The sequence below is a fragment of the Oryzias latipes genome, chromosome 10 (genome assembly GCF_053564925.1).
Source record: "Oryzias latipes strain Hd-rR chromosome 10, Olatipes_Hd-rR_3.1".
Lineage (NCBI taxonomy): Eukaryota > Metazoa > Chordata > Actinopteri > Beloniformes > Adrianichthyidae > Oryzias > Oryzias latipes.
Window position 1 is genome coordinate 13,396,408 of NC_136246.1, and position 27,514 is coordinate 13,423,921.

The 27,514-nt window shown below is 38.9% G+C and overlaps 3 protein-coding genes across 3 annotated transcripts; all 3 read left to right on the forward strand.

The window, feature by feature from the left end:
- Positions 1-1,653: 1,653 nt before the first annotated feature.
- arl13a (ADP-ribosylation factor-like 13A) lies at positions 1,654-5,503 on the forward strand. The gene is made up of 10 exons (XM_004073103.4): positions 1,654-1,790; positions 2,749-2,865; positions 3,064-3,134; positions 3,221-3,473; positions 3,552-3,657; positions 3,754-3,959; positions 4,043-4,151; positions 4,469-4,739; positions 4,805-4,915; positions 5,021-5,503. The coding sequence occupies exons 1-10, from the start codon at positions 1,771-1,773 to the stop codon at positions 5,074-5,076; spliced, it is 1,320 nt and encodes a 439-aa protein (XP_004073151.1). The 5' UTR covers positions 1,654-1,770; the 3' UTR covers positions 5,077-5,503.
- A 1,840-nt stretch (positions 5,504-7,343) lies between these two features.
- On the forward strand, positions 7,344-10,203 carry tmem35 (transmembrane protein 35). Its single transcript, XM_004073104.5, has 2 exons — positions 7,344-7,612; positions 8,966-10,203. Exons 1-2 carry the CDS (start codon positions 7,493-7,495, stop codon positions 9,329-9,331), a joined length of 486 nt encoding a protein of 161 aa, XP_004073152.1. The 5' UTR covers positions 7,344-7,492; the 3' UTR covers positions 9,332-10,203.
- A 404-nt stretch (positions 10,204-10,607) lies between these two features.
- Positions 10,608-25,539, forward strand: cenpi (centromere protein I). Its single transcript, XM_011479939.4, has 20 exons — positions 10,608-10,891; positions 13,208-13,345; positions 14,085-14,203; positions 14,401-14,508; positions 17,061-17,109; positions 17,239-17,285; positions 18,031-18,120; positions 18,219-18,350; positions 18,740-18,883; positions 20,167-20,287; positions 20,411-20,490; positions 20,815-20,932; positions 21,078-21,142; positions 21,290-21,399; positions 21,738-21,873; positions 22,825-22,949; positions 23,375-23,423; positions 24,193-24,417; positions 24,730-24,771; positions 24,905-25,539. Exons 1-20 carry the CDS (start codon positions 10,729-10,731, stop codon positions 25,037-25,039), a joined length of 2,196 nt encoding a protein of 731 aa, XP_011478241.1. The 5' UTR covers positions 10,608-10,728; the 3' UTR covers positions 25,040-25,539.
- Positions 25,540-27,514: the final 1,975 nt, after the last annotated feature.

Sequence of the window (27,514 nt, forward strand, 5' to 3'; positions counted from 1 at the left end):
CAAAAACAAAAATGTAAATATTTTCTGTCACTTATCCCCTCTTCCATCAGATTAGATGAACTCCAGCCCAAATACAATTGTTTTTCATTACAGTTATTTGACATGGTGGTAGAATATTCCTGTCAGTGGAAGACATTATGGTTTTCTGATCATTTGACCAGTTTCACTCTTTAGAGGGATAGTTTGAATGATCTTAGCCAAATGATCACATTAAACCAAAAACTATGGAATTACTGTTTCAAAATGAGCCCCAGAAATGTTAAGAACTAGATTTCTGACAGTGGAAAATCTGTTTTGGGTTTGTAGAATCTGATCTTGGTGGACCTTTAATGGTGTGGGATGGACAAACATGGGAATATGTTGACAAAATGTTCACTAGATGGGGCAGCCATAAATTTCTAACTGTTGGTACCCCTGCTAAATAAAAGCTTTTTTTCTAAGTGAATTAAATCATTTAGTTAAACTTTAAAATAAAGTAAAACACATTCTTTTTATTCTTTACTATTATTATTTTATTTTTAACAATGCAAAGACACATTCTGTGGTGGCGTCAGCAGATACATTTGTCCAACAGAAAATGGTTCTTCTCACAGTAGAAAAGTGCCTACAAATTAATGAAATGCCATCCATCCATCAAGCAACCCAGCTTCTGTTGGGCAAAGGGGTGGGGTGTTACACCAGAGTGCAGAGGTAGAGCGGTCAACCTCTGGTTGGAAAATCATAGGTTCGGTTTCCACTTTGTGCACACGTGTCGAAGTGATTTTGGGTAAGACACTGAACCCCACATTGCTGGTTATAGGTTGGTGCCAGTGGCAGCGGAGCTCCCATGAGTGTGTGAATGTGAGTGTGCATGGGACTGTGACTATACAGCACTTTGGGCCTTTTAGGAAGGTAGTGATGTGCTATATAAGTATGCAGGGAGACACAACCATACGCACTCACACATGCACTCCTTGGGACGATTTAGAGTCACCAATTAACCTATGAAGTATGTTTTTGGACTGTGGGAGGAAGCCAAAGGGTCCAGAGAAAACCCACTCATGCACATGGGAGAACAGTTAAACTCCACACTGAAAGGACGCAGCTGGAATTTGAACCATACACGCAGTGAGAGCGCTAACCTCCATGCAGCCATACAAAGAATGCATATGATAAAATATAATAATGAAACCCTGAATGAGTATTTCTGGTAAAGTTAAATCACGAAGCAGATCTGGAAAATCTAGCAAAAATTTAAAAAGTCACAATGCAAATGTCAATTACTGATATTTTGGCTAAAATAATTCATTAATTTTAGAATTTTCTTGTAATGCCCCATCTAACCACATATAGGCTTAAACTTATTACAGACACAGTTTATTACCCAATTTAAATGATTTTCAGCAGATAGTCAGTGATTACACTGTAACCCATTATCACTGGGTTAGGATCATGCCCAAACTCCAAGAAAGACTGAACCTGCACAGTCTTAATCTTCTGCCCCCCGACGTAACCGAGGAAAGCAGAGAGCAGCACGTCACACATCACACCACACATCATTTATAGTTTTTCTGAGAAGGATTTATGCAGCTCGGTTTGGTCACGGTAAAAGAAGACCTGGACCATCCAATCAGAGGGACATCTGACTCATAGAAGTAGAAGATTGGTTGATGGGGGAGGATTCCCAGGATGCACTTCCACATGGGGTGACCAAAGGCTTAGTCTGAGCCTAATTAGATTTGCAGCAGGTGGTTGCGAGATGTTAGAAGGGAAGAGCAGCAAAACAAATGCATGGACATAGACCTGCTCCTGTGAGTATTCCTCAAAAAAATATATTTGATTAGAATGATGTCGTTTTATTTTTTTTTTCCAGCTTTTGTCAGGCACTCAAGCCACCACACTGTTTCATTTTAAATTATTTAAATAAAGTTATGTTCATATTATTTATTTCCACATACTTTTTTGGTGCTCACTCAAGAATTAAAAACTTTTCAAGATCCTTGGAGACTATTTATTTGCCAACAAGAACTTGTAAGAAACATGAATAATAATGTCTGTGTTTTGGTCACATATATTACTGAAATGTTTTTTTATATCCAAAACCAGAATGACTGTTATTTTTTTTTTTAAAAAGGCTGGATTTGCAAGTTTTTGTCACATTTATGCTACAGAATTCTAACTGGAACTACATAAAGCTGCTTATGGACCATGTGTTTGTAAACAACAGACTTATCCCAAAAATGTAAAATGGGAAATGTCATGAAGAAGGCCAAATGTTATATGCTTACTTAAAATCCATTGCAATAACATGTTTATACACTTAAATTAAACTTGTTTGTTGGTCGAGAAACTCTGTGGACATGTGACATCGTGGATTTTAGTGACTCATTGCTGTCAATACACAAATACTCATAAGCTACCTTCAGTGGAAATGCCTGATCCTCCTTATCTAGACTGCAATAGATACGGTGTGATGATGCTGTCGTCTACTAGGACCAAAACAATTATGGGTCAGCTTGTTGGCGCTCAAAAACGGGGCCATCCTAAACTAGCTTTAACAGCTTACCTGAACAGATGCACTGGTGGAACGACTGTCTTTTTTTTTAGCACAGGACCGGACTAAAGCAGATACACCGTCTGCTCCATGTTGATTGCAGAGTTCAGACAGACTACTTGTTGTTCCCATGAGACCCAGGCAGCCTAACCTCTCTCCAGTAGGAGAAAGATTATTCATCTGTGTCTGAGTTAAGGTTCATGGTTTGTCTGCAGGTACCAGTTCCGGAAAAGATGGTGGCCTCTGTGCACCCCTTGCTCACCTCAAGCAAACATGTTCAACCTGATGAGCAACTGCTGCACCTGGGTCTCCAAAATACAGGAGCCAATCAGGTAGACATCCTTTTTTTGTTTGATTGACCGACACAATGAACAAAAGCTCAACTTTTAACACCAAAAACTTCATTCTGATGCTAATTTGATATGAACCCCCTAATTAAAACATGTAATAATGCGTGAATTACTGCATAAAGTTACATTAATTTATTTTAGACAGCTTTCCTTCACACTGACTTCTGTTGTCATCTGCAGGAAAGTGACCATTCTTGTAGTTGGTCTTGACAAAGCGGGAAAAACATCTTCCATCAGAGGGATGTTAAGAGGTAAAATACAACATATTCCTATGAGTTTAATGTTTTAACCTGAATCCTTTGGGGGGAATTAATGCACATGTGTTTTCTTGCATCAGTCCCCCTTGGTGGGGATGCAGGGCCCACCCATGGCTGCATCAGAACTGAGCTGAGAGTGGAGAACTATCTGGTCACGTTGCTGGACATCGGAGGATCAGCCGAGTCCCGAGGAGCCTGGAGGCAGTACTATGGAGAGGCCCATGGCATCATCTTTGTGGTTGACTCCAGTGACAGGCAGAGAGTGAGGGAAGTCAAGGAGGTTCTTGCAGACTTGTTGAAGCAACCAAGGGTGGCAGGAAAGCCCATACTAGTGTAAGGAGTGTGGAGCATGTGGTTGGTGCACAAAAATGCTGCACAAATGTTCACAGAACTATTGCATTTTGCTTTCAGGTTGGCCAACAAACAGGACAAAATGAACGCTTTGCTTGGAAGTGAACTGATAGAGAGTCTGTCTCTGGAAAAGCTGGTCAACCAGAGCCGCTCTGTGTGCCATATTGTGAGCCTTATTTAATATTTATAGTGACCTTTCATTTGTATGTAAATATGAAAAGAAGAAAAAGAACTGGGGATTTTAACCTTTGTCTTTGCTCAGGAGCCTTGTTCTGCCTTAATGGATCTGCGACGCTGGTCAGACAGGAAGACGCTGCGAGGCCTTCGCTGGTTGCTCCGTGCAGTTTGTCTGGATTATCCAGAACTTTGTGCTCGTGTTGCTCAGGACAGCAAAAGGCCTCTGGAGCCGAGAGAGAGGGAAAAAATTGGAAAAGCAGAGAAAGTGCGCCGAAAAACCAAAACAGAACGGTAAAAATAGCTCAGCGGCACAAATATATAACAGGACAGAAAGAGTTTAAACAAAACAGATTTATTCTCTTTTCTTATGTTAGAATGCGACCCAGCAAGACAGATCTGCACCCGGTGCATCGACCCAGAGAGGAGAAGAAGAAAAAGCCCAAAGAAGGGAAGCTGCAGCCCATCCGGAACATGCTGCAAAAGGTTAGAAAAATATGCGTCAGCATCTGCACTCTGACAACACTTGGATTAAGTCTTCAAACCATTATTGGATTATTCATATTGCAAAATTTTTGGGGGTTACTTTTTGGAGAAATACTATTTTTTTGAGTAATAGAGGTTTGATTTTAAACTAATTTTTGTTTTTTTCTGAGTTACAATTTCCCCTAAAAAAAAAGTTAGTACCTTTTAACCGTGGAGTCGGGTTAAAAAAAGCCCAACTTGCGTTATTTTCAACCATGGAGTTTTTAGAGTGTGCATTTCTAAGTTAAACATCATCATAAAGGCAAATATTCTTCTAGGAAAACACGCTTAAGAAAAAGCTGGGGAGAAAGAAAAAAGCCGTAAAGGTCAAAGAGGGAGAACTGAACAACAAAGAAGCCCATGAACAGCAGGAGGAAGAGGAGGATGGTGAAGGTAACGGAGGAGAGCAAGAAAACCCTGGTGACAGAGACAAAGCCAGCATTGCCCTGATCCCTCAGAGAAAAGGCAAACTGAAACCCAAGACAAGCGTGAAAGAAGAGAGGGCAGGTGCACCCGAATCCCCGGAAAACGACGAGCTGCTGCTTAAAGGTAGGTATTAAAGAGCTGTATTTCAAAAGTAAAGACATTATAATGACTTTTTTGTCTTTGTTCAGTGAAAGGAGAGAGGAAAAAAAAGAAGAAAGTTGTGAAGGTGAAAAGAAAAAATAAAATCAACACAGAGGGGACCCCTGGAGGGGAGCTCATGGACCTGTCTGAGACCTTTGGTGAGCCTCTTCCACTTCTTCCCTCCATCAGTGACATGCAGTACTGCCATGGGCTCTGGCATCAACAAGTCCCCATTTTTAAAAGATGACCTTGTCTCCTAATAGATCTCTACCGAAAAGCAATACTGGCCCTGAAGGAACGCCAGGATAAGGGGCAGTGAGAGGGAGTCCTGTTTGTGCTGCCGTATGACTGTGAAGAAAAGAACCATAGCAGTAGAATACGACACACTGGGTGATTGCGAAAGCTTTCTCTACTGCCCATCCATAACTACACAACCTGACTGACAACCTGACCCCTGAGCTTTGGGAGAAAACCTGCAGATCCCAGAAGGTGTTGAAGGGCTGGTTTGTAAATCAAGACAATAACAATTTATGGAAGTAAATAATACCACTGATTTCGTTATGTCTGCTATGCCAACATGTTTGTAAGCTATTTTGAAAGTAAGAAAAACAATTTTTATCTAATTTTTTATGGTGATATAAAAACACTTTCCAAAGTAAGCAGAGCTTGATGAAAATTATAGCACTGTGATGACCTGATATTCCCATTTGTTTGTAAGTAATAAAGATTTTTGTCTCGTTGCATGACATGTTGTATGTGTTTACATTTTTGTAAATGAAAGTATTCCTCACAGCATCCTGTTTGTGTTGTGTAAACTCTTGTAACTAACTTGGTAACATTTAAGTTTAGACAGACAGTTTAGAACATCAGTTGATGTGAACATTTTCGTGTGCATGAGCTGCATGGACGATGATAAACATACCTCAGGAGAGGTAAACCTTTAAAAAAAAGAGTTGCCTAAAGGGCAGCTTAACAGTGAGTGTGAAACAGCACAAATCTTCAAGTTTGATTTTTATTTAAATGTAAACATTAGGGGAATACTGTGCTAATTCAAGACAAATCTGTTGTCCCATCTTTTCTGGGCACACAGATGATTTTGTGTTCTAAAAAACTGAATGAACAAATCAACTATTTTACTGAATTCTGCAAAGGCCCTTTTGAATATTGTGGATTAGGAAAAACATCTCACTGACAGCTTTAACTGAACTCCTAAACAGACATTTTCCCCCCCAAGGAATCTTTGTTTTTCTTCCAGGTATGAACCCCATTGAGATAACTATTGTTATAATATTGGGCTACACAAATAAATATAATAAAATTTAAATTAAGAGCTAAGTGGTCCCTAATTTGGTCTTTTGAACACTTTAGTGTCTGATTAATTCTATTAATCAGTAATTAATTCTATTAGTAAAAACTGAAAACAAAAAAAAAATAAAGTTGCATAAATGTTTATGTGTGCACACATGGGTTTCAGCAACTGCTGAGAGATCTCCAAAATAGTTTTATATTCATCAGAATGCATTAAAACACAGTATAAAAGTTGAAATAGTTTGTCAGTCATTTAAATGCGTCAAACTTTCAGCAAAGGTTTAGGTTCACCTCACTAATCTAGTCAGATCAGCACATCTTCAGTTTAATCTTCAGCACAATTTCATCACCTCAACAAAAGCAACCAAGACAACTTTACACCTAATTGGAGTAGTTCATTTGTAATTGTCTCACTGAACTTTTTGCAAACAAGTTTAAAAAAAAGAAAACATTTATTCAGTGGCCACTCTATTAGGCATTGGAAATCCTGGTCTGATGAGTCTCCATTTCTGCTGCCACATGCAGATGGCAGGGTCACAATTTACCGTCAACAACATGACCGCATGGATCCATCATGCCTTGTATAAACAGTTCTGCTGCTGCTGCTGGTGAAATAATGGCATTGGGGACATTTTCTTGGCACACAATTGAACACCACCACAGCTACCTGAGTATTGTTGCTGACCATGTCCATCCTTTTCTGACCACAGTGTATCTTCTGATGGCTACTTCCAGCAGCATAGGGTGCCATGTCAATTCAGATTATGAATTTGAAATTATCTATGAATGAATGAATGAAAACTTTATTAATCCCACAAGGAGAAACTCAGTTCCAGTACATCTCGATGAAGAAGGTCAGACAAACAGCACAGGATACACACACACATCTCGAGAGGTTACTGAGGTCAATGCAGCCGAGCGCCTATACGCTGCAGACCATGTAAACCGACCTAACTATTTTAATTAGGGAATAAACAAAATTATTACAAATTCTTGTTATATCAGATTAAAATTCAAACCTTCAAAAACAATATTTTTTTTTTACAATTTTTTTATTAGGACAAACCTTTTCAATTTGGGGTGAGTCGAGTTTTAATGAAAAGTTTAGAAATATTGGTAAAAACCTTTAACATTATTTGTTTTCATGAACATTTTTGAGTTTTTCTTTAATGGGTTAATTTGAAAGTCAATATGAAGTAATCATTTAAAGAAGTCCTTCTTGGAGAAATGAGGCGTGATAATTCGTTCTGTCTCTAAACTGCGGCGCCCTCCCGCTCTGGGATGCGGCACAGACAGAGCAGACAGGGACCGCGGCGCCATTTTTGCGCTGGATCCTGAAGCCCATCCCCCTGATTCTGCCTCCCAGTCCGGCTCTCATTCATTGGCTTCAGCAGGGAAGCGTCTGGCTGCATGCTCGCTGGCAGAAGATGGCCTCGCCACGGACCATAACGATTGTGGCCCTGTCGTTCGCGCTGGGCTTGTTCTTCGTGTTCATGGGCACCATCAAGCTCACCCCGAGGCTCAGCAAGGATGCCTACAGTGAGATGGTGAGCGTCCTCGGCTGTCCGGGCGGCCGGGCACGCGGCGCCCTCGTCGAGGTTCGGGCCATTGTTCTGGCTGCAGAGCGGAGGAACAATGCGAGACCCTGACCTAAATAATAAAACAAACAGAGGACCAGACTGTCTTCTTAGTCGTTTCGATTTTATCGATAGGTTAGTTTTAAATAGTAAGCGAACTCATGCAGCTTGACTCGGTAACCACAACGACTAGCAGCATCCGTTACAGACACATATTCGGGAACTAGTCGGAAATTCGCTCGGCTTTAGCCGGCAAAGGTAACATAGAACGAAAACTTCATTGTATTGTAGACATTTCGATTAAAGGTGTCGTTTGAACGTCAATTGATAGCTCCTCGTCCATGTTTCATTTGTTCAATTTTTATTTATCTGTTTAAAAAGGCGAAACCTTCTCATCTGGAGAGCGATGGTGACGCATTCCAGCAATTTCTGAGGGATGCACCTAGGGGTGCTGATGCTGAAGCTCTCTGCGTGGAGCATGATGGGTAGATGGGAAACACTAACTAAGGTTGTGTCTGAATTCCCTAACTACTCACTATTTAGTACACTGTATAAGGGGTTTGGTGTTTTTCGGGGTGTCAGAATCTACAATTTCAATATCCGGTGCCCTAGAAATTTCCCAGAAGTCTCTGCGCAAAACTATTGTGCATCGATGCTCACTGGACCATAATGCTTTGCGTCTGAATTATTTGTTTTTTCTTTACTTAAGAAAAGTGTTAAGATTTTTTTTAAATAAATCATCAAAATTTTCATTAACAGAGCACAGGGTATTAAAAAAAGGTCATTGTAAAATGTTCATATTTATTAGAATTATTTTACTTCAGGAAACGGGTGACGTCACATTTGCCATTTAAAAAGTGGTGAGCTTGTTTGTCCAAAAATGTAATTTTTGTTATTCAACTGTTTATTATTTTGTAAAAAAAAAAAAATCCATTCACAAGTGTAAATGATTCAGTTCTCTACCTTGTTTCAATGGATATCCTTAATAGAATTACTAAATCATGTTGATGTGCAGGTTGCACAATGCGTGGTGTTTTATTTTACCTATTGTCTTATATCTAGTACATAAGTGAGCATTTGTGAGCATTTAGTTGTGCACTATGTAGTATTTTAGGGGTTTGGAGTTAGGGAGTAATGAGAGGCAGTAGTGTACATATTATACAGTATAAAACATTTGGCCATGATGATCCCCTGTTTGAAAGGATATTTTTTAAAACATGAAGTTTAAGACTGCTTAAAAGCTCAGCAGGGTGACCCCTGAGGGCTGTCAAATCTGTCCCTTTCATTTGATGTGGACATTTTCTCTGTTTCTTTTTGTTTCAGAAAAGGGCATACAAGAGCTATGCAAAGGCGTTACCAGGTTTGAAAAAGATCGGGATCAGCTCAGTGCTGCTCCGTAAAATCATTGGTTCTCTAGAAGTAGGCTGCGGAATCGTGCTAACCCTTGTGCCAGGTCGACCCAAGGATGTGGCCAACTTCCTGCTGCTCCTGGTCATGCTTGCAGTCCTCTTCTTTCACCAACTAGTAGGGGACCCCCTTAAGCGGTATGCCCACGCTCTGGTCTTTGGGATTCTGCTGACCTGCCGACTGCTCATTGCACGGCAGAGTGACGACCGGCCAGAGCGTGAGGACAGCAGGGAGGAGCAGCACATCAATGATCAGGAAAAGAACAAGGTCAAGCAGTCTTAAGATCTTCTTCCACTTCCATTCAAGCAACAATAAGGGAAACCCAATGGGCTCTGAATTGTAAGAATTCAGATTTTCAAAGGAAACATTATAGTACCTCCCTTCAGCACATCCTCTGTCCCATCCAACTGGCTGACTGATTACTCTCACCGTCCTCTGCACACCTACTGTGAAACCAAGAACTGCTGACCCATATGTTCTCTACATAACCATGGACAATCGTACTTGTGAAAACTTGGAGATCTGCTAAATGTTGATCCAACTTCCTATTAATTTCACTCTTACACTGTGTCAAATGTTTGATTTGAAGTTTTCTGATGAATTGAGAATGCTGTTTTTCATAAATCTTTGTAGCTTATTTTTAATTGTAGTGTCTGAATTTTAAGCATGTTCTAATTTGTACAGTTTAACTAAAAGAATCAATAGGAGCGCTATGAAAATGGTAACAATTACACATCAGCTAATATGTAACTATATCACGTTTTGGAGGAGTATTACAATGACGGTGCTTTACAGAAGAGAAAAAATAACCAATGATCTGAAAATTCTTCATTTCACTTGAACTTTTTGTGGACAAAAATAAGCTCTAATGTCTTTTTCCTTTCAGGTAGTGTAACACTGTTAAATCATTTTGGTGAAGAGGACATTTCCCTCAAGTATCTGCTGCTTGCTTGTATAGCAGAAGAAGACCAAAACAAGTCTTTTGCCTGTGTGAAAAATTAATTTTACTCTTTAAATCACGATTCAAGTCTTAAATTCAGATGATCAGTTTTTAAAATAACAATAATTTGAAAAATGTTCCTACTGCAGTTGAAAATACTCTCAAGAATACTGTTAAGTGTGTACTTGAAATAAAGAAACTGATGTAAACCAAATTTTTGTTTTCTTGCATTATTTCTAAATAAACAAGATTTAAAATTTTAATTCCAACAACCATTTTTCTTTTTGACGTTTGGTTGATTTCATATGGAAACTTTCCCTTAGTCAATAAAGTGCTTTGTGTGATTGTTTTTGGATGACAAAACATTATATGGTAACAGCTTTATCACCACAAGAACACCAAAGAAATGCTCCAGCTCTGACATTTAACCTCTATTTTTTAAAGTGAAACTTAAATGTTTTGTGCTTTTTCTTTTTGTTGAATGTCTCCTCTAATGTTTGTTTTTCTGATTTTACATTAATTTGATTTGTTAATTAAAATTTTGCTTACTTTTCCACTCACTTTCATTTTAGGCGGGTGCGGTTTGTATTGCGTTTTGAACTACAAGTCCCGTGAAGGAATTAACCGGAAACACCACAGTGCGCAGGCGCATAGCAAACGGTCGCGCGGATTTGAGTTTTGTTTGAATGGTTTAGGACGGAGTGAAAACACGGTGTTTGTTAATTTTAGCAATGTAGAAATGGCAGAGACGCTATGTTTATCGGATTCAGATCGATCTTCATCAAGCGACCAGTCTGTCCCCAGCCGAAGTAACAACAGAAGTCTGCGAATCGCAGAAAAGGAAAGAAAGAAGAACGAGGCGGAGGACTCATTTGTTCTGGCCCTGAGGTACTTCTCGGAAGGTAAGTGTCGAACGTAAACAACTTAGCGGTCTTCCATGTTGCTGCTAGCTGTAATACAACTTTAAAAGTGCAAAGAAAATAAAAGCAAGTATTTGGACAGACGTTGGGGATTCATGTACAAGTTTATGGAGTTCAACCTCGGACTGAATCGTGTCTGTGTCGTTGACTGTGTTAGCATAAAGACATTAACATTCAGAGGATTCTCATCCTAAAGTATTCATTTTTATTTTGCCTTTACTTTTGAAACGTAAAAGGATACATTGGTAAAAGGATACATTGGTAAAAGGGAGTGGTTAAAGAAAAAAAAGACAACATTTTGATTCTTTTAATGTTAGGTTCCATTTTTTTTTCTACCAAGTAAAGTTTTATTGAAACGATTAATCTTTTTATACAAGCCTGTTTTGCCCAAACAAGGAGGCATAATAAAGAAATGTGCCCAGTGTTGTTTTTGTTTTATTTTGCTAAAGTTCAACAGGCATTTAAAACAAAAGTCTAAGTACAATAAAAACAAATACAACTTCCCCATTCAGGAAAGCATGTGTTTGCTCTGTTTTCCTTCTAAAATGAGAAGTTGAATGAAGTTAACTTTTTGGAGTTTTCCATTTGAAATAACAATTCAGGTGGACGATTTCATTAAGTTCATATTTGCGCTTCTTGTAACGCTATAGGTTAAAGCTTTTAATGTGTTCAGTGTGGCCGAGCATTGAAAACAGCTTTTGAGTTGACCTCACTGCGTTTAGCATCTTGCTTTTATTTAAGAGTTTGGTTCAGGAAGGTATAGGCCTAAAAATGAGCATCAACAAAGAGCTACGTACAGACAGAGTTATGCAATCTGGACTTAAAGACCCACCCTGATGAAAACTGCATTTATAACATTGTGGCCTTGTCCTGATTATGGACAATAAATAGTATTTTTGAGTATGTCTTCACTCAAATCATTGTCAGTCAGGAGCAGACAAACGATCAAAGACTAGATCCATGTACGTCTGTTTTTTCCTCGTCTGAGCTGGGATCTGGCTCACAGCGGTACGGCTGGATACTCCCTATATTGCTCACCATTTTGCTGCACCGCTGATGTTAGCTTGGGGTTGGAAGGGGCTGTAAGCTAGCGGGAGAGAGGTGACGGGAAGTCGGGACAGGCTTGCTCTGCCAACAGCCCTGACCACAAACTGAGGAGCAAATTTTGTAATGAACTACTGCCGCTCTGCAGAAACTATGTCCTAGAAAACGACACAAGTTTTCTAAATTTTGATTAAAAAAGGCATGATCATACTTACCAATGGGACAACTTTTTCATTAGATCAAAAGAGTAGGTCTTGTGTTGTTTCTTAGAACTTATCCAAGTGGGTTCATCAGTCTTAAGTGGGTTCAAGCCCCACATATGTCCTCCAGGCGGTTCAATTGCAGGTTCAATTCCCGCCCATATGTCAAGAGACTGAACCCCACCTTGTTTGTGGCATAATTATTTTTCTTTTTTTAGGTTTAAAGAGGGGTTGATGTTTCTTTAACAAAGATTTTCTACGTGTAGAAAATTGGAATGGATTTTTCTTCACAGATAGCAACTGTCTAAATATATGATGAAAAGTAACTGGAAAATCTACCTTTTTAAAAGGAATAATTGAAAAGTTTTTTTTCTTTCATTTTGTTGTTTAAATATATTTTTTAACAAGCAAATTTGGTTTGATTTGAAGCCTAGAAATGTCTTTTATTTTACTAAAATTGAATGGTTAGTTACTTAACCATAGTTGCTGTAGAGTTTTTAAAATGCTTTAAGGACTTTTTTTTGCTTTCAATTCCCAAATACATTTAAATGAGTTAACACCTAAATAATCCAGAAAAGCTTAATCTTTCCATGTGATGTGACCGTGAGGGTTTTTTATTTCTGGAAAGACAAAAGTTATGCTCAGTCATTGTAGCAGCAACATATTGCCCCGTCAGTTCACTTTAAGCTTTTATTCTGATGTCCACGATCAAAAAAGAGCAACAGTTCTTTTACTCCTGAGGTTGCTGTAAATTTGATGGGTTTGTTCCTTTGGGACAAATCTACTAACATGTAGAAAAACACTCAGAACCCAGTCACAGTCAAAATGAGCTCTTTGTTTCAGCGCTTATGTAGACTTCCCCTCAACAATATCAAACACCCGACTTCTCAAAATGTTTTGGTAAATGTAAAAAAAAAAACAAAAAGTAAAGACTGAATAACTTTGCCAGTCTTTTTTTAGGAGTCCGTAGTATTGATATTGTCACATCATGTCAGTCAGACTCCAACCTGTGTATCTTTTGAGCTGATGTGGTGTCATCTCTGCTCTCCTACAGTGGAAGCAGGCACTCCTGTAGCTGGGAATGATGAGCTGGACAGGAACCTGGCGGTGGTGGAGAAAGTGGCCTTTAGCAAGGGACTGTCCCCGGAGGCCATTTCTGTCCTGCTGGAGTTTGCCATGAGCCTCCGCATGGGTAAGACTATGGCTGCACGATATGAGGAAAACTCGCGATATGCGATATTGGTGATTAATATTGCGGTAACGATATAATTCGCGGTATATAAACAAACAGCAAAACAACCAAAAACATCATTTCCATTTCACTGCAACAGTTTAAAAATTATACTCCAAATGACCCTCGTCAACGTAGGAGGCAAACATCAAACATAAAAGGGCTCATCTGATTGATCAACAACGTAAACGGGTCCTTCCGATTGGTTAAATGCATAAAGGGATTTATTTCATTTGTTCAATATTTCAAGCTGCCATGAGATTGTTTTAGCACATTTAAGGTAACCATTTATTGCGATTTTCGCCGTCTTTTGTGGTATGCTTATTGCACAGCTTAATGTCGCGATAACGATAAATTTGCGGTATATTGTGCAGGCCTAGGTAAGACGCTCGCTCGCTCATCTGGGGATTGTTTTAGCACAAAAAGGCTTTTCTAAGTGTTAGCCGCATCACGTGACGGTCAGATTTTTGCCGTCAAGTTCTTTAGCAACAACCAGACTGCTAATAAAACCCCAGACGGCTTTAAAGTCAAGCTTTCTCAGGTTTGTGTCGATGTTTTTGTGTCATACGGTGTGAGACGCTGCTACATTAGAGTGAAATGCAAACACTGATGTCCCACATTCCTGCAGAAAGCACCCATTCACGTGTCAAGTGTCGGCCTCTGCTTTTTTTTTTACCCACGATTCTGGTCTGCGGTGCAGGGACCAGTCCATGTGTGCGGGTGCTCAAGTGTCTGATTCCCGCCAGCGTGGTGGCACAGCAGGCTGTTGTTCGAGCCGTGGTTTGGCTCAATGTCAGCAAAATCCCCATCAGTACTCAGGTGAGTGAGAATCAATCCTAAATTTAGTTGAGTCATTTATTGTTTGCTGCAGCATAGTTTGAAGAAAAGTATTAGATTTCAGATTTTGGAAGTTTGCCCCGTCTTACCAAAAAAAAAAGAAAGCCTCTGATGGAGTGGCTATTCTTCCCAAATGTGATGTCTTTTTTAAAAATTGTATCTCTTTGTTTATCTTTTAGGTTCTATTCATCAAGTGGGTGTTGACCGTGTTCGATCTGATCGATGCAAAAGATCAACTTCGAGCCATTTATGGCTTCATCTTCAGCTTCATCACAGAGGAGAATCTGGTATGAAGCTCATCCTTTCTCTGGTTTTGTACATAACATTTGTTCATTTAATTTTCTATGTTTATTAAATAAATTATTCTAAACTACATCAATCAATGAATAAAACCTAAAAATATGTCCATATTCATTAGGTAGTACAACACATTTTAAAAAGTGCAGTTCATATTCAAATTTGTAAATATTTACTACAGTGTATGGTTATTTTTATCTTTTCATCATTGTGTCATTTTGTGGAAGTTGCGGCTTAGATAAGATACTATTTGCTTTCCTGTATTGCTATTATCGTTCATTCTTTTGTCTGAATTGTTCAGGAAAGTATGTCAGTGTTTCACTTTTTTTAAAATGTAATCCTATTTATCTCTTATCAAACCAAATTATGAGGAAGATTTCCCGTCCAGTCTAAATGGGGTAACACTACAATGAAAATATTAATCAACAGGAGACCTGAAGTATTATATTTTACTTTTTGTCCTTTTACTCTGAGATCATGTTAATCTCCAATGTCCACTTCTTTTTCTACCATTTAATTTCTTTGTTTATTCTTGTTATTTGAAAGATTTTTTTGTTCTGTTCTTTTATGGAAATCATGAACATCTCAGATATGATCAAAATGGCAAATATTTATTTAAATGACGGTGAAGTGAATGGAATTCTGTTTTGAGTTTGTCAGTATTTTTTCAAAATAAACCTTTACTTAGAATTTATGAATCCATTTATCATTAATTTTTAAACCCAAAGCTCAAAAATGCAATAATTTGTTAGATTATTAGATTTCTAAGATTAAGACTAGAAAATAAACAATTCCTCTGATTCTGCAATCATTCTATTTTGATGTCTTAGTAGGAACATGAAGCCATGATAAAACATGGAGTAGCACATTGAGGTCATCCATCCATCAATTAAAATCTGTTTTCCTTGTGACAGTGTTGGCTGAAAGGTCTGTTTAAGGTTTTCATGTTCTGTTTGTTTGAACCACATTTTTAAAAATGAATTTAAAATCTCTGATTTTTCTGGTAATTGTAAAGTTTCTTAGTTTCTGTAGATACTTTGATGATAGACGTAAATGGAGTGGTTCCACCCTTAAGTTTATGTGGGAAATATTTTTTCTAAAGTTAAAAAATGTCAAAAAGGGTTTAGTAAGTCTGAGTATCTGTGATAAACTACTGAATCTACCCACAATGCATTATTTCCGGAATTCATTTAATTTATGATTTACCCTCATTCAGTCCTCATATATTTGATCTATTCTAATGCCAATTATGTTTTGGTTAAGGAGCTCTTAATTTCACATTCATAGTGATTCAAACAAAATTAGAACTTTTGTTGGGAAAATTAGGAATTTTTTTTCATTTAAAAATTCACATGAACACTGTTTAAAAAGAAAAGAAAAAATACAATACATTTGTTTAAACTATTTGTTTTATGGATCGGATAAATTAAAAGAACATTTTCTAAGCGATGATTGATTTGATGATCTGATTCTGTTAAACCCGGGCTGCACGGTGGCGAAGTGGTTAGCGCTCCTGCCTCACAGCAAGAAGGCCCCCGGTTCAAGTCCCGACTGGGGGACATGAAAAACACAACATCAATGGGGGACCTTTCTGTGTGGAGTTTGCATGTTCTCCCCGTGCATGCGTGGGTTTTCTCCGGGATCTCCGGCTTCCTCCCACCGTCCAAAAACATGCTACATAGGTTGATTGGCAACTCTAAATTGTCCATAGGTGTGAGAGTGAATGGATGTGTGATTGAGGATATTCCACCCTGCGACAGACTGGTGACCAGTCCAGGGCATCCCTTGCCTACGCCCAAGTGGCCGGGATAGGCTCCGGCAACCCCGTGACCCCGAAAGGGAATAAACGGTTATTAAGATGAATGAATGAATGAATTCTGTTAAACCCTGCAGTAGTGATTCATGTCTGAATCTGACCTGGATAAATACAAGCAGCATAAAAGTTCTTTGCTGATCTAATTGATGTAATAATCTTTGTTGTGAAACTGTCATATTTAAAATGTCCATATTCTTCGTCCACATCAAAATTGAGCTGATTCTTCTCTCTTAGCGCTTGCATTGAACTTCTGCTGACGTTCTGGATAAGGTGTGACCTAATGAACTGTACTAGGGCTGCACGATATGAGGAAAACTCGCGATATGCGATATTGGTGATTAATATTGCGATAACGATATAATTCACGGTATGTAAACAAACAGCAAAACAACCAAAAACATCATTTCCATTTCACTGCAACAGTTTAAAAATTATACTCCAAATGACCCTCGTCAACGTAGGAGGCAAACATCAAACATAAAAGGGTTCATCTGATTGATCAACAACGTAAACGGGTCCTTCCGATTGGTTAAATGCATAAAGGGATTTATTTCATTTGTTCAATATTTCAAGCTGCCATGAGATTGTTTTAGCACATTTAAGGTAACCATTTATTGCGATTTTCGCCGTCTTTTGTGGTATGCATTTTGCACAGCTTAATGTCGCGATAACGATAAATTTGCGGTATATTGTGCAGGCCTAAACTGTACTCACTCTCATCTGCAGTGTCCGTACATCTGTCACCTGCTCTACCTTCTGACCAGAAAGGAAAATGGTAAACCATCTATTTATGCATAGAACAGGGATGCATGTCTTACCTTTACATCTATTTCTACTTTTTTACTACAGCCTGCTTTAGTCCCCTTTTTCCCAACCATCCTTAACAGTATATTCTTTATTTCAGTTCATCTTTATAGAGTCAGGAAGCTGCTGGAGCTCCAGTCGAAACTGGTAAATGTGATGTTAATTCTACTTAAGGTGGACTGTGCTATAAGCAAAAACTGGACTTTCTGGGAAATGTTGACTGTTTGAAATCAGAAAAATTGTCAGTTTATCCCCAAGGAACTTTAATGAGCTTTAATAATCTTTATTCATATTTTATTTATCATTTTCTAGCATTTCTGCAGAGTATTTTTCCAAAAAGGTTCGATTGAATTCAAAACATAAACCAAGAAAAAAAAAAACAATATACAAAATATATATATAAAATAAATATATAAAAACAAAAAATACCCAAAAATAATGGAGCTAAAACAATACATGTGGTTTAAATAATACCAATGTAACATCCTGACTGTTCCTGCCATTGAGCCGCTAAGGAACCAGCAGCTCTTCATCCAGGTCTTTAACGTTCATGAGGACAGCTGCTGTCAGTCAGGCAGAATGTCATTTCAAATCAAACTCAATCCAGAGCAGTGAGTATAGAGGGATGGGAGTTACACCAGGAAGAAATATTTCAGTGTATTTATTCTCTTTTTCTGTTATTAAAGTTGATCCTGCCATAAAATATAAATTCATGAATTTTCATGACCACTATAATCTCTATTTGACATCCTGACTGGAATCTGACAGACTTCCAGTCAGGATGACTTCAGATTTCTTGTTGAAGTGAAATAATGAACACAGCTCCTGTATCTAAATAGGCTCTGTAATACATATTATATTATCAAAACGTCTTTTTTGTTCTGTTTATCAGGGACGGCAGCCTTTTCTCATGCACTTGCTTTCACTTTACAAAGTGTTTTGCCCTGAACTTGTGACGCTCTCCATCCCATCAAGGATTCGGGTTTGTACACACTTTGTAACATTCATGCCATTTTATAAGCCAGTGAGCAGCAGCATCTGTGAAATGGTGATGAAAGTGACAACGTTTTTTCCCCACAGAGCGGCTTTAAAAACTACATTTCCCCCTGGAAATCTGCACTTGCGGCTGTGCAGAAGAGTAATGGTCAGCAGGTTTCATCCAGCATCAGTGCAGCTTTCACCATTAAAGAGAAGAGCATCTCAAGAAAAAGGGTATGTTAGAGGATCCTCCTCACAGAGTTTACTCTTTCTGCTTGGGTTTTTCCATCTGTGATGCTCTCATCCAACGTACCGTGAAGCCCTGGTCCCCGGGCAATGGACCAGTACCGGGGACAGTTTCATTTATAATTTGATTCTTAGGGAAGTTCTATTTTGATGTCAGTGCTCATTCCCACACAAACACAGTCTATAATGAAGGGGTATCTTCCAAACAATCCTCTAAACATTGAAGTTAAGTGAGAAATCATTTTTGGTTTCTAATCAGTTAAAGTTTCTCTGGGGGAGGCCACCTGTGAATTTCAGCTTAAATGAAACATTGGTACAGTATTAGTACTTATTGGCATTACCCTTTTAAAAATGGATATTTTGCTTTGTTTTCATAGAAACACTGCCACCTGGATCTGCCTGCTCTAAGTTCTGTCCTCAACAAGGAGCCCCAGTCTGAGCAGACATCTAGAAGAAAGATGGTTCCCCTCGTGCATCTGTCCTCCTTTGCTCAGATGTTGAAAGATATGCATCGAATTGAGGTAATTCATATGGCGTCAAGTCAAGCTGGGGTCTGAAGTTTAATGGAGACACATGCGGTATCTACGCAAAAAAAACAACATTTATTGACACAGAAAAGCATTTTTGTCACAAAAAGAACTCATTTCACAATTCAAAACTTTTATCTTTAAGAACCAGCGTTCGTCATTATAAGCCAAAAAGGTTTTCTTTGTTTTCAGGTGATTTCTTTATAGCACAAGTTGCTGAAGAAAATGCAAATTAAGAATGAATCAAATGATGCCAAAACGCCCAAAGTAAAAAGTTAAAAACTTTCCAAAGAAAAGAGACTTTTTTTTTCCAAATCTAGAGGATGGTATTTTGTCTGCTGGATAAACTCCTTAACAACAGCAGTACTTAGTCAGGCTGTAATTCAAATCATTTAACTCATGAATCGATTAAAGTAAAACAGGAAAAATCCAAGTTTTTGAAAATAGCTTCAGTTGTGATGTGATTTTACAACCACAAGGGGGCAGTGTGTCACTGTTATCTGGGTGCTTTAGGACAAAAAGGAGTCTAGTAGGGATGTTTATGAGGCTGAATCACTGACAGGTGATGCATCTCACTGCTTCACAGGACAAAGCTGCAAACAAAATGATCCTTTCAGGAGGTTTTTGCATCAATGTCTCTTTGCAGATTCATTGACCCTATTAAATCACTTTGAGCAGCTTCCATGCATCATAAATCCAGCCTATTCTAAGCCCACGATGCCACCCAGAACGCAGAGACCTTCATAAGACAAATCTGTCTCAAACTGCTGTTTGGCATTGGTCAGAAAACGGGAAAACTGTCTTTCCAGGTTATTGATATGGACCTGCACCCTGATTATCAAAGAAGAAACGCTTCACTGACTGTGTTGAGATGGCTGTTCTATACTCTTCCACTCACTTTTCCTATCTGTCCTACTATGGAATGAAATGAATCAGGAATGAAAAATTCCTGATTCAGAGGAGCCTGACAGAAAAACCACATAAAATGTTTTTGTTCTGGAGTAACATTTCTTAGGCTGCCTTTATGATGATTAGGAAAAGCTGGAGAATCGCTCTGCAAACGGCTCATTGCTCACACAATGATGATGACATGAGCATCTGCTGGTTCTTATTCTGGTGTAGGTATTTGAGGTGATCACCCAAAAATTGGTTTTGTTGTGATCTTTGAGATTGTGTGTGATTTAAAATGTCCTTATTAAAGCTTTCGTTTTGCTTGCTGTTGTTGTCATCCACAATCAAATGAGCTTCTTCTTTGTCTGTGGTTTTATCTCCACCAGCTGCCCGCTCAGATGGGCTCCTTGTTGGGTTCTAGTCTGGCTCTGCAGTATCTCGACTGTGTGCAGGAGGAGTCTGCGCTCTTGCGCCTCAATTTCTGGCTGGGCTGTGCTCTCCATGAAGGTAAAGGGGGGGGTTCAAACCTGGATGTGGGTTAGATCTTATTGCATTTCTCTGAGACCCCTTGCAGATTTCTGACATATGTCTCACCAAAAACCTAATTCCCCCCCCTCTGTTTCTGTTCAGAATTTCTCTTTTGCAGGCAGACTTCAGAAGAAGCTCTCCAGTTTTTGAACAATTTGCTGTCTGCGCAGCATTTCCTCCAGGTAAGGCTCTGTGCCTTCTACATAGTCATGATCTCTTGTGTTTATCCTACTTTCAACAGCGAACTTTGAGGTTTGTGGAAACTTTTAGGAGGCGAAAAAAAGAGGAGATTGTTGATGTAACTCGTGACTTCTTTAGTTTCGCTTGACGAGTTGAGTGAAGCCGGCATGACAGGAAGAAAACAAATCGAACAAAAGCACACAGTGTGGACTAAAGTGTGGTGATATTCACTAAATCAGATGGTTGGCTTTGGCTGACATCTGCTGGGAACAAAAAGCCACAAATCACGGTTTGTTTGAGGTAATTTATCCCACTTTGTCTTCCAGGAGGGATTTTCCAGCTCTGACGCTTTCCTTTACAAGTTCCTCAACGTCTGGGACGGCTCTCTGCTCCGTCCGCAGATCCTCGGCCTTTTGAGCAACATCCCGGTCATCCCCAGCACACGTGGGTTCTTCTTATATTCGGCTTTTAGATGCTTCTGCTGTTTTGCTCGACCCTGTTATCTGGTTTGATAACTGCCACTGCTGTGTTCTCGCGGAGCCTTTGATGTGATTGTGCTCAGAACGCTTTTTTCCATCTGTCGTTGTAGAAATCGGACGGCTGCTGTTCGAGCCCCTCACGCAGCTCTTCTTCACATCCTCAATGTTTTTCAAGGTCTGTAGGCACAGCAGGGGCAGCACTCCTGCAGCTGCTCCTGAAAGTCAACAGAAAACATGCAGTGGCGTTTGCTGTACATTTCCCAAGCCCTGGCAGCGTTGGCGCTGTGCGTGTCTGATCACTTTCCTGTGTGTGTTCCTGCAGTGCGGCCTGATGGAGTGCTTAAACAACATGCTGCTAAAGTGGCTGACCTGGCACTCTGTGTACGCTCTGGAGGACGACCTGGACATCAGCCTCAACAGCCACACCTCCATGTGCGGTCCACATTCTCTTGATTTTTGACCTGAAAAAAAAAAAGCCAGAGGCTCCCGTTTGGTTTTTTTAATGCTCTGGAAATCCTTGTGGTTGGTTTTACGCACAACAGGAGAGTAGATCCATATCATTCGCTGTCATATCAGAGTATACGTCTGATATCTGGCTGGGGGAACAAAACAGATTGATCATGGATCATTTTGATTCAGTTGCTGGCTTTTTACATTTAAACAATCAAAGTGACTGCTGTAGCTGTTGATTTTCCAGCTTTGTGTTTCCTTTTGCATCGATCCTGGGAGCTTGTGTGTGTGTGTGACTTTCAGCTTTCTCTCTGCTGCAGAAACATCACTCTGTCTGGGTTTAAAGATTCAGTGATGGAGCTGGTTCACTTTGTGGGCCGTCTGGCGTCTTTGGGCCTTCAGCTGGAGGGCTGCAACACTCTGCTCCTCAGCTTCATCCTGGACTTCTATGAGACTGTAAGTAAGCTTAAAAAGCTACATTTACTCAGTTACTTCTTCTTGAGGAACCATTACATTGTACTCCTAAACGCCGTTTTTTCCTGTGCCATACTGTGATATTGATAATGGGATTATTAATATTTGCTGCTTTTTTGTACCACTTATTCAATCAATGAAAGCTTTATTGTTGTGTAAAAAGACAGAACGCAGAGACACCTCCAGCTTAATTAATATTTTATTCAGAAAAGGAGGAATTTTTAAAGAAATTCTGTTTTTCTTTTGAAAATTTTAGACAATAACCAGTTATCTACCACTATTTGAAGCACTTTGGAAATTGACAAGTAATTTTGTAACTCTTATTTGAGTAATTATTTGGATTTATCTTTACTTGATGTATTAATATTATGGAGTAACAATATTCCTACTTGAGTGTAGTTTTTTTTGTGATTAAGCCAACTCTGAGTGTTAAGTCAGATTATTTTTCTTTTTCCAAATCTAGAAAATGTGTGACTGCGCTTGTTATTTTTATTATTGAAAAAGGGATGTAACAAACATTTTTATGTCAAAATTAACAATTTATTATTCTGATTACGTTTTTACCTTTTCATAAGTCTAAAAAAAAGGCATTTATTTCTATTTTTCATCATCCTGGTTTTTCCTGCTTAGTTAAAATCAGGCAAACAAAAGCAGAAGGAGGTTCTAATACCAGTCGTATTATTTACCTATAATGTCTTCTGTTGTCATTTGCACACATATTTACAGGAATCACCAAGACGAGCTTTTGATATTTATATGATGGCAAATTCAGGCAATTTATGAGATAAAAGCTAAAACTCATGTGTATAAAGGTGATTGTGTTGTTTTTTTTTCATTATAAAAAGAAAAAAAGAAATGTTAATTGAGATTAAAGGTTAGGGTTAAATGGAAGTACAGACTTAGTTTTGCATTCTTTAATCTCCTCTCATCAAGGTGTGCGACACCTTTCTGAAGTTTGGCCTTCCCCTGGTGGTGATGCCCCCTCCTGGAGTTTTCTACCCCGCCCTGTTGGCCACTGACCCCGTAAGCGTGGACAGACTGGCGTATATCATGCACAGGTGGGTGGTCTTCCTCACCCCTGGAGCTTGTTTTGATCCATCTTTTTGCAGCGCTGTGTCATATCCTTATTCATATTTGATGAAAGAACAGAACCTAGAATCAGAGTGAGTCTTTGCTTTTGCATATTAATGTGTAAATTATGATTATTAGAAGCAAAGAAGCTAAAAACTTTACACTCTCTTTTTTTATTGTAAAGTGTAAACATCACACACAATTCTGAGCTATAAGAAGACAAATCCTTTTATATTGGTTATTAATTGACAAACTCCAGGCTTCTGAAATAATTCAACCAACGCTAAGTGTAAAGAATTACCATGACAGAAGGAAATTGGATTGGAATTAGGTTCAATTTTCTTGACATGTAGAAAAAGGCTCTTTAGAAGCTAAAGCTGATCAGACGACTTTTTTCTTTCTCACTTGACAGGTACAAACTGAACCTGACATCCGCCAAGAGTCAGGAAAAACAGACGGAGGTAAGGACTAATGAGTGTGCGTGTGTGAGAAAATGATCAGGTGTGCAGGTTCTTGAACTTGGCTTAAATGTGGTAGTCTAGCTTTGATATCAGGAGCTTTTTGAAATGAAAGCTGTTGGAGAAAAGTGAGGAATGAGCTGTTAAAAAGTGGACAAACTGCAGTCACATGACCTATTGGTTTGCACTAAGCCTAACCTTTCAGCTCTGTGGTTGCCATGCCAACTACAAAGTCATCTAACCCCAGGCGGGCTGAAAATGGAGATTTGGGCTAGACCAAGAAGTTGGACCCTTTTACATTGTGCTACGTTCACACCAGGCTCATTCCACTGAAAAGTCTGCAAACGTGCACATCAGGGTTCTGCGTCCAACACTCTCGCATTCACGTGTCGCTTTGTTTTTCGGGCTCTTCGCACAAAACGCGCTGCCATTGAACGTGCATACAAACTTAAACCCGGTCAAACTTTGACCAATCAGGGACTCTGATCTGCTATGGATGTATGGAGGGCGTCCCCTTTTAATTCATGTTGGAAAACTGATCATGGAGGAGAAATGTCATATCAGTATAGAGCTGTGAAAGAAAAGTCCTGAAGCCAGATTCACCTGATTTGCACCGCTTCAACATTTCTCACCATGCCTCTTCCAATTAGCACATTCTTACATGCCAGTTGCGTACCTAGCATAATAGGGAACAGGCAGTTATTTAAATTTAACAAAAGAAGACGCCATGAAAATTGAACTCAAACAGTAATTTGTTTATTCTGATTCCCAGCCCCAGCAGGCCTTTCACATCAGCCGCCACACTTTCCGCCAGTTCAACCACTACCTGGTCTTCATGGTCAACTGCCTGTGGAACTGCAGGATGTTTCATGCAAACACGGACATGCACGTGAGGGAAGAGCTGCTTCACAAGAGCAACGTTCCTCAGTACTGGACACGGTTCGACTTCATCCACCACCCGGCCTTCACGGGCTACGCCGTGGACTTTCACCAGAAGGTGAAATATGTGTGTTTTGCATAAACAGTCTGCTCTGTGCATGCATGCGCACATGCAGCTGTTGTCTGCAGTCTGCTTCATACACCTACAGGCTCGACAAATCAGTATTAATGGACCTTTCATGGATGATACATTAATACAGAAATATATTTTATTATTAATGGCCACTTCAGGAGATGTGGTTTTCATCATGTTTAATTATACACACAACTTTTTCTTTTTTGGTTCAGACCGCCTGCAGCTTTTAGCAGTAATCTTAGAAGACTTAGCCGGGGTTTTTAACAATGAATATTCATGTTCTGTCTCTATCAGTGCTGGCCGGGCAAGAAGGATGTGGACGTCAATTCCATAAAGGTATTTGGAGTTGTGTTCGTGTTGAGAAAAGCTTTCAGTTCAAGTACATCCGTCCTATTTCACAGATGAGTACATGCAGTCCTCTCCGAGGTCTCTGACAGAGCTGTGCTTTTTTTCTGTCTGCGTGTTGCAGCAGTCCAAGCCCTGGAGCTGGTACCTGGAGTATCTTTTCAATCAGGGGTTTGACGGCCTTAAAGACTTTGTTCACAGCAGCATCAGCAGGCAGGTGACGGCGGGCGACGAGCTGCAAGATTCGCAGCAAAGGTAGAAGCTCGTCTTGCAGGAAAAGCTCCACCCATTTTTTTTAAAGTTTAATTAAAGGCTTGTATATATTTTATTTCCTCGTCTCCGTCAAGTGTTAGATTTCTGTGAATTCCTGTTTTTATGTACATACCTTTGTCTTTGCTAAAGCACTTTAAGCTGCTTTTTTTCGCATTTTGCCGTGCAAATAAATTATTATTATAAGTTCATGTCTGAAGAAAACATAACCACGTGATGCTAGTGTGTGCTGACAACATGGAAAGGTCTTGTGTTTTAAACTCTTTAGTTAGAAGTGATATTCACTTACTGTCCTTATTATTCATAGTCTGTCCAAATAAACAGAGAAACATTGTAAATACACCTGCATTTTAATGAATGATCCACAATTTTCCTGCATTTATGTTAACCTGCATCTATAATAAGGTCATTCAATCAAAACATCAGTTAGCTTTCAAACCTGTAAATATGCAAAAAAAAAATAAAAGAAAATTTCAAAACAAAAGAAAATGACATTTGTGTGAGTATTTTTTTTTATTTCTTGTAGTTTTATTTACACAACAGCTCTTGGTGATGACAAGCTTCAAATAGCTTATTTTATAATATAAGGAAATGTTCAGAAAGATGCTCTCTGTGATCTTAGCTTCATAAACATAAATGGATTACATGGATCAGTCCCTAGATGAACATTTTTTACAGCTTTGGATTAAATAAATCAAGTCCATCTTCCTCAAGTTTCCGATTTAGCTACAAAAAAAGATTTGTGAAAAAATAGAATATTTTCTGTATGTAATGTTGGTGTTTAATAATGGAATAATTTACTTTGCAGTTTTAATTTTACCTCTGTTGCTTACTCTGCACATTTCTGTCTGAACTGACTTATTAGGGAGTCTGCTCTCAGGAGCAATGTGGGATTGAGTTTCCCTGGACACACAAGCCATTATTCCAAATCTCCAACAGCTTTGTGACAACACGTCTCTTTGGACTCCACCCCCATACCTAAACACTGCTAGAAGAACTAACCATAGCCCCCCCCCCCCCCCCCCCCCCCCCCCGATTTTTAGAAGTTTTCGTTTTGATCCAATTCCTTACACTGTTTACTTGAGTATGTATTTCTTACATTTAAATAAATGAGTTCAAATGTGACAAATTCAAATCTAAATGAACTGTAGCTGAGTCACCTGCTCAGATGCTGTTTAAAAACGTAAAATAAAACAAAAAAACACTTGTTTTGCCTTTTTTTAGATCCGTTAATCTGGTTACAGCAGCTGGTTTTAGGGGGTGGAGCCAACCATTGGATGACATTCACCTGTTCAGAAGGACATTGGGTTTCAAGTTCGTGCCCTCCAAAATATCAGTACAATGAGCAAAGGCTGACACGAGCGCTGGGTGTGACACATTGGGCGTGTTGACAGTGTCAGCAGCACATTTCTGCTCTGTCTGCTGCATGACTCCTAAATTCATTTGGAGATTAGATGGATTGGTGAAAACGTTATTGTTCAGAGTGAGAAATTGGGGAAGTCAGATGTGAGATTGTGAGTTCAAGCAAAGGAGTCGACACGTTAAGTTTTTTATCTTTTCATTTTCTACGGCCAGGATGCCTCTTTTAAGTCATAATTTTTCCTGTAAATGAAAGGAAAGGATGAGAGAACAAAACTCTTTTGAATGTAGAATTCAGGCAGATTCTCTATTTTCCTCATGTGGAACATGTTAGAAATTACATTGTTTAATGTTGCATTCACTTTTGTTACACATATAACATAGCTATGCTGTACATTCAAAGTTTGTCAGTCTTCTATTTTTTAATTCAGTCCAGCATGTTTTCACATTCAGTTATAGCATTTGGGCTTCACTCGCTTTATAGCCCAAATATGTTTATATTTGTATTTGAACCTGATCAATTTTTTCGTTAAATGCTTTATAACCACCCGTATTACCTAACTCTTATGCTTTGAATCAAACATGAAAATAAAAGGTAACCTGAAAGCTGATTGATTTCAGAGCTAAAGAATTTAAAGATTTTATATTAATAAAAGAATTCAAATACCTCTGGAATGCTGCCTCAGTTCTTCCATGTCTTTACCATCCTTGCTTTTACTTTTTTGCAGGTCACCTTGAGATTTTGAAGCCTGAATAAATGAACACCTCTTGATAATAAAGCAAAAAGGTCCAGGAAAAAGGACCTGACCTCCAGCATTTAGTGCTGCTAAATCCCTGTGTTGTCCTGCGGTATAAAGTGACCCACTCCTATAAATATCTGTAGATGACCGTAACCTATCCTTTTCTAATTTGAAACTTTAAGACTTTTTCTTAAGAAAAAGTGATTATAAAAGCAGAAGAAGTTCAAAGGCCACACAAAAACTCTCATTCACAGATACACACACATGTTTGCATGTTTTCAAAGTTAAGCTGCCTATGAGAGGCTGTACAGTCACAGATGTGTTCCTATATTCTTACACTAATACTATTCAATTCTTACTTCAAA

What these genes read in the sequence shown, in the direction of transcription:
- arl13a (XM_004073103.4), top strand. Translation starts at nt 1,771, where the DNA reads ATGGACATAGACCTGCTCCT. An exon ending in GCAGGAAAGCCCATACTAGT is followed by an intron (nt 3,474 to 3,551) that starts GTAAGGAGTGTG and finishes TTTTGCTTTCAG; the next exon opens with GTTGGCCAACAAACAGGACA. An exon ending in TCCGGAACATGCTGCAAAAG is followed by an intron (nt 4,152 to 4,468) that starts GTTAGAAAAATA and finishes ATATTCTTCTAG; the next exon opens with GAAAACACGCTTAAGAAAAA.
- cenpi (XM_011479939.4), top strand. Translation starts at nt 10,729, where the DNA reads ATGGCAGAGACGCTATGTTTATCGGATTCAGATCGATCTTCATCAAGC. An exon ending in TCCTGGACTTCTATGAGACT is followed by an intron (nt 21,874 to 22,824) that starts GTAAGTAAGCTT and finishes CCTCTCATCAAG; the next exon opens with GTGTGCGACACCTTTCTGAA. An exon ending in TGGACGTCAATTCCATAAAG is followed by an intron (nt 24,772 to 24,904) that starts GTATTTGGAGTT and finishes TGCGTGTTGCAG; the next exon opens with CAGTCCAAGCCCTGGAGCTG.
- tmem35 (XM_004073104.5), top strand. Translation starts at nt 7,493, where the DNA reads ATGGCCTCGCCACGGACCATAACGATTGTGGCCCTGTCGTTCGCGCTG. An exon ending in AGGATGCCTACAGTGAGATG is followed by an intron (nt 7,613 to 8,965) that starts GTGAGCGTCCTC and finishes TTTTTGTTTCAG; the next exon opens with AAAAGGGCATACAAGAGCTA.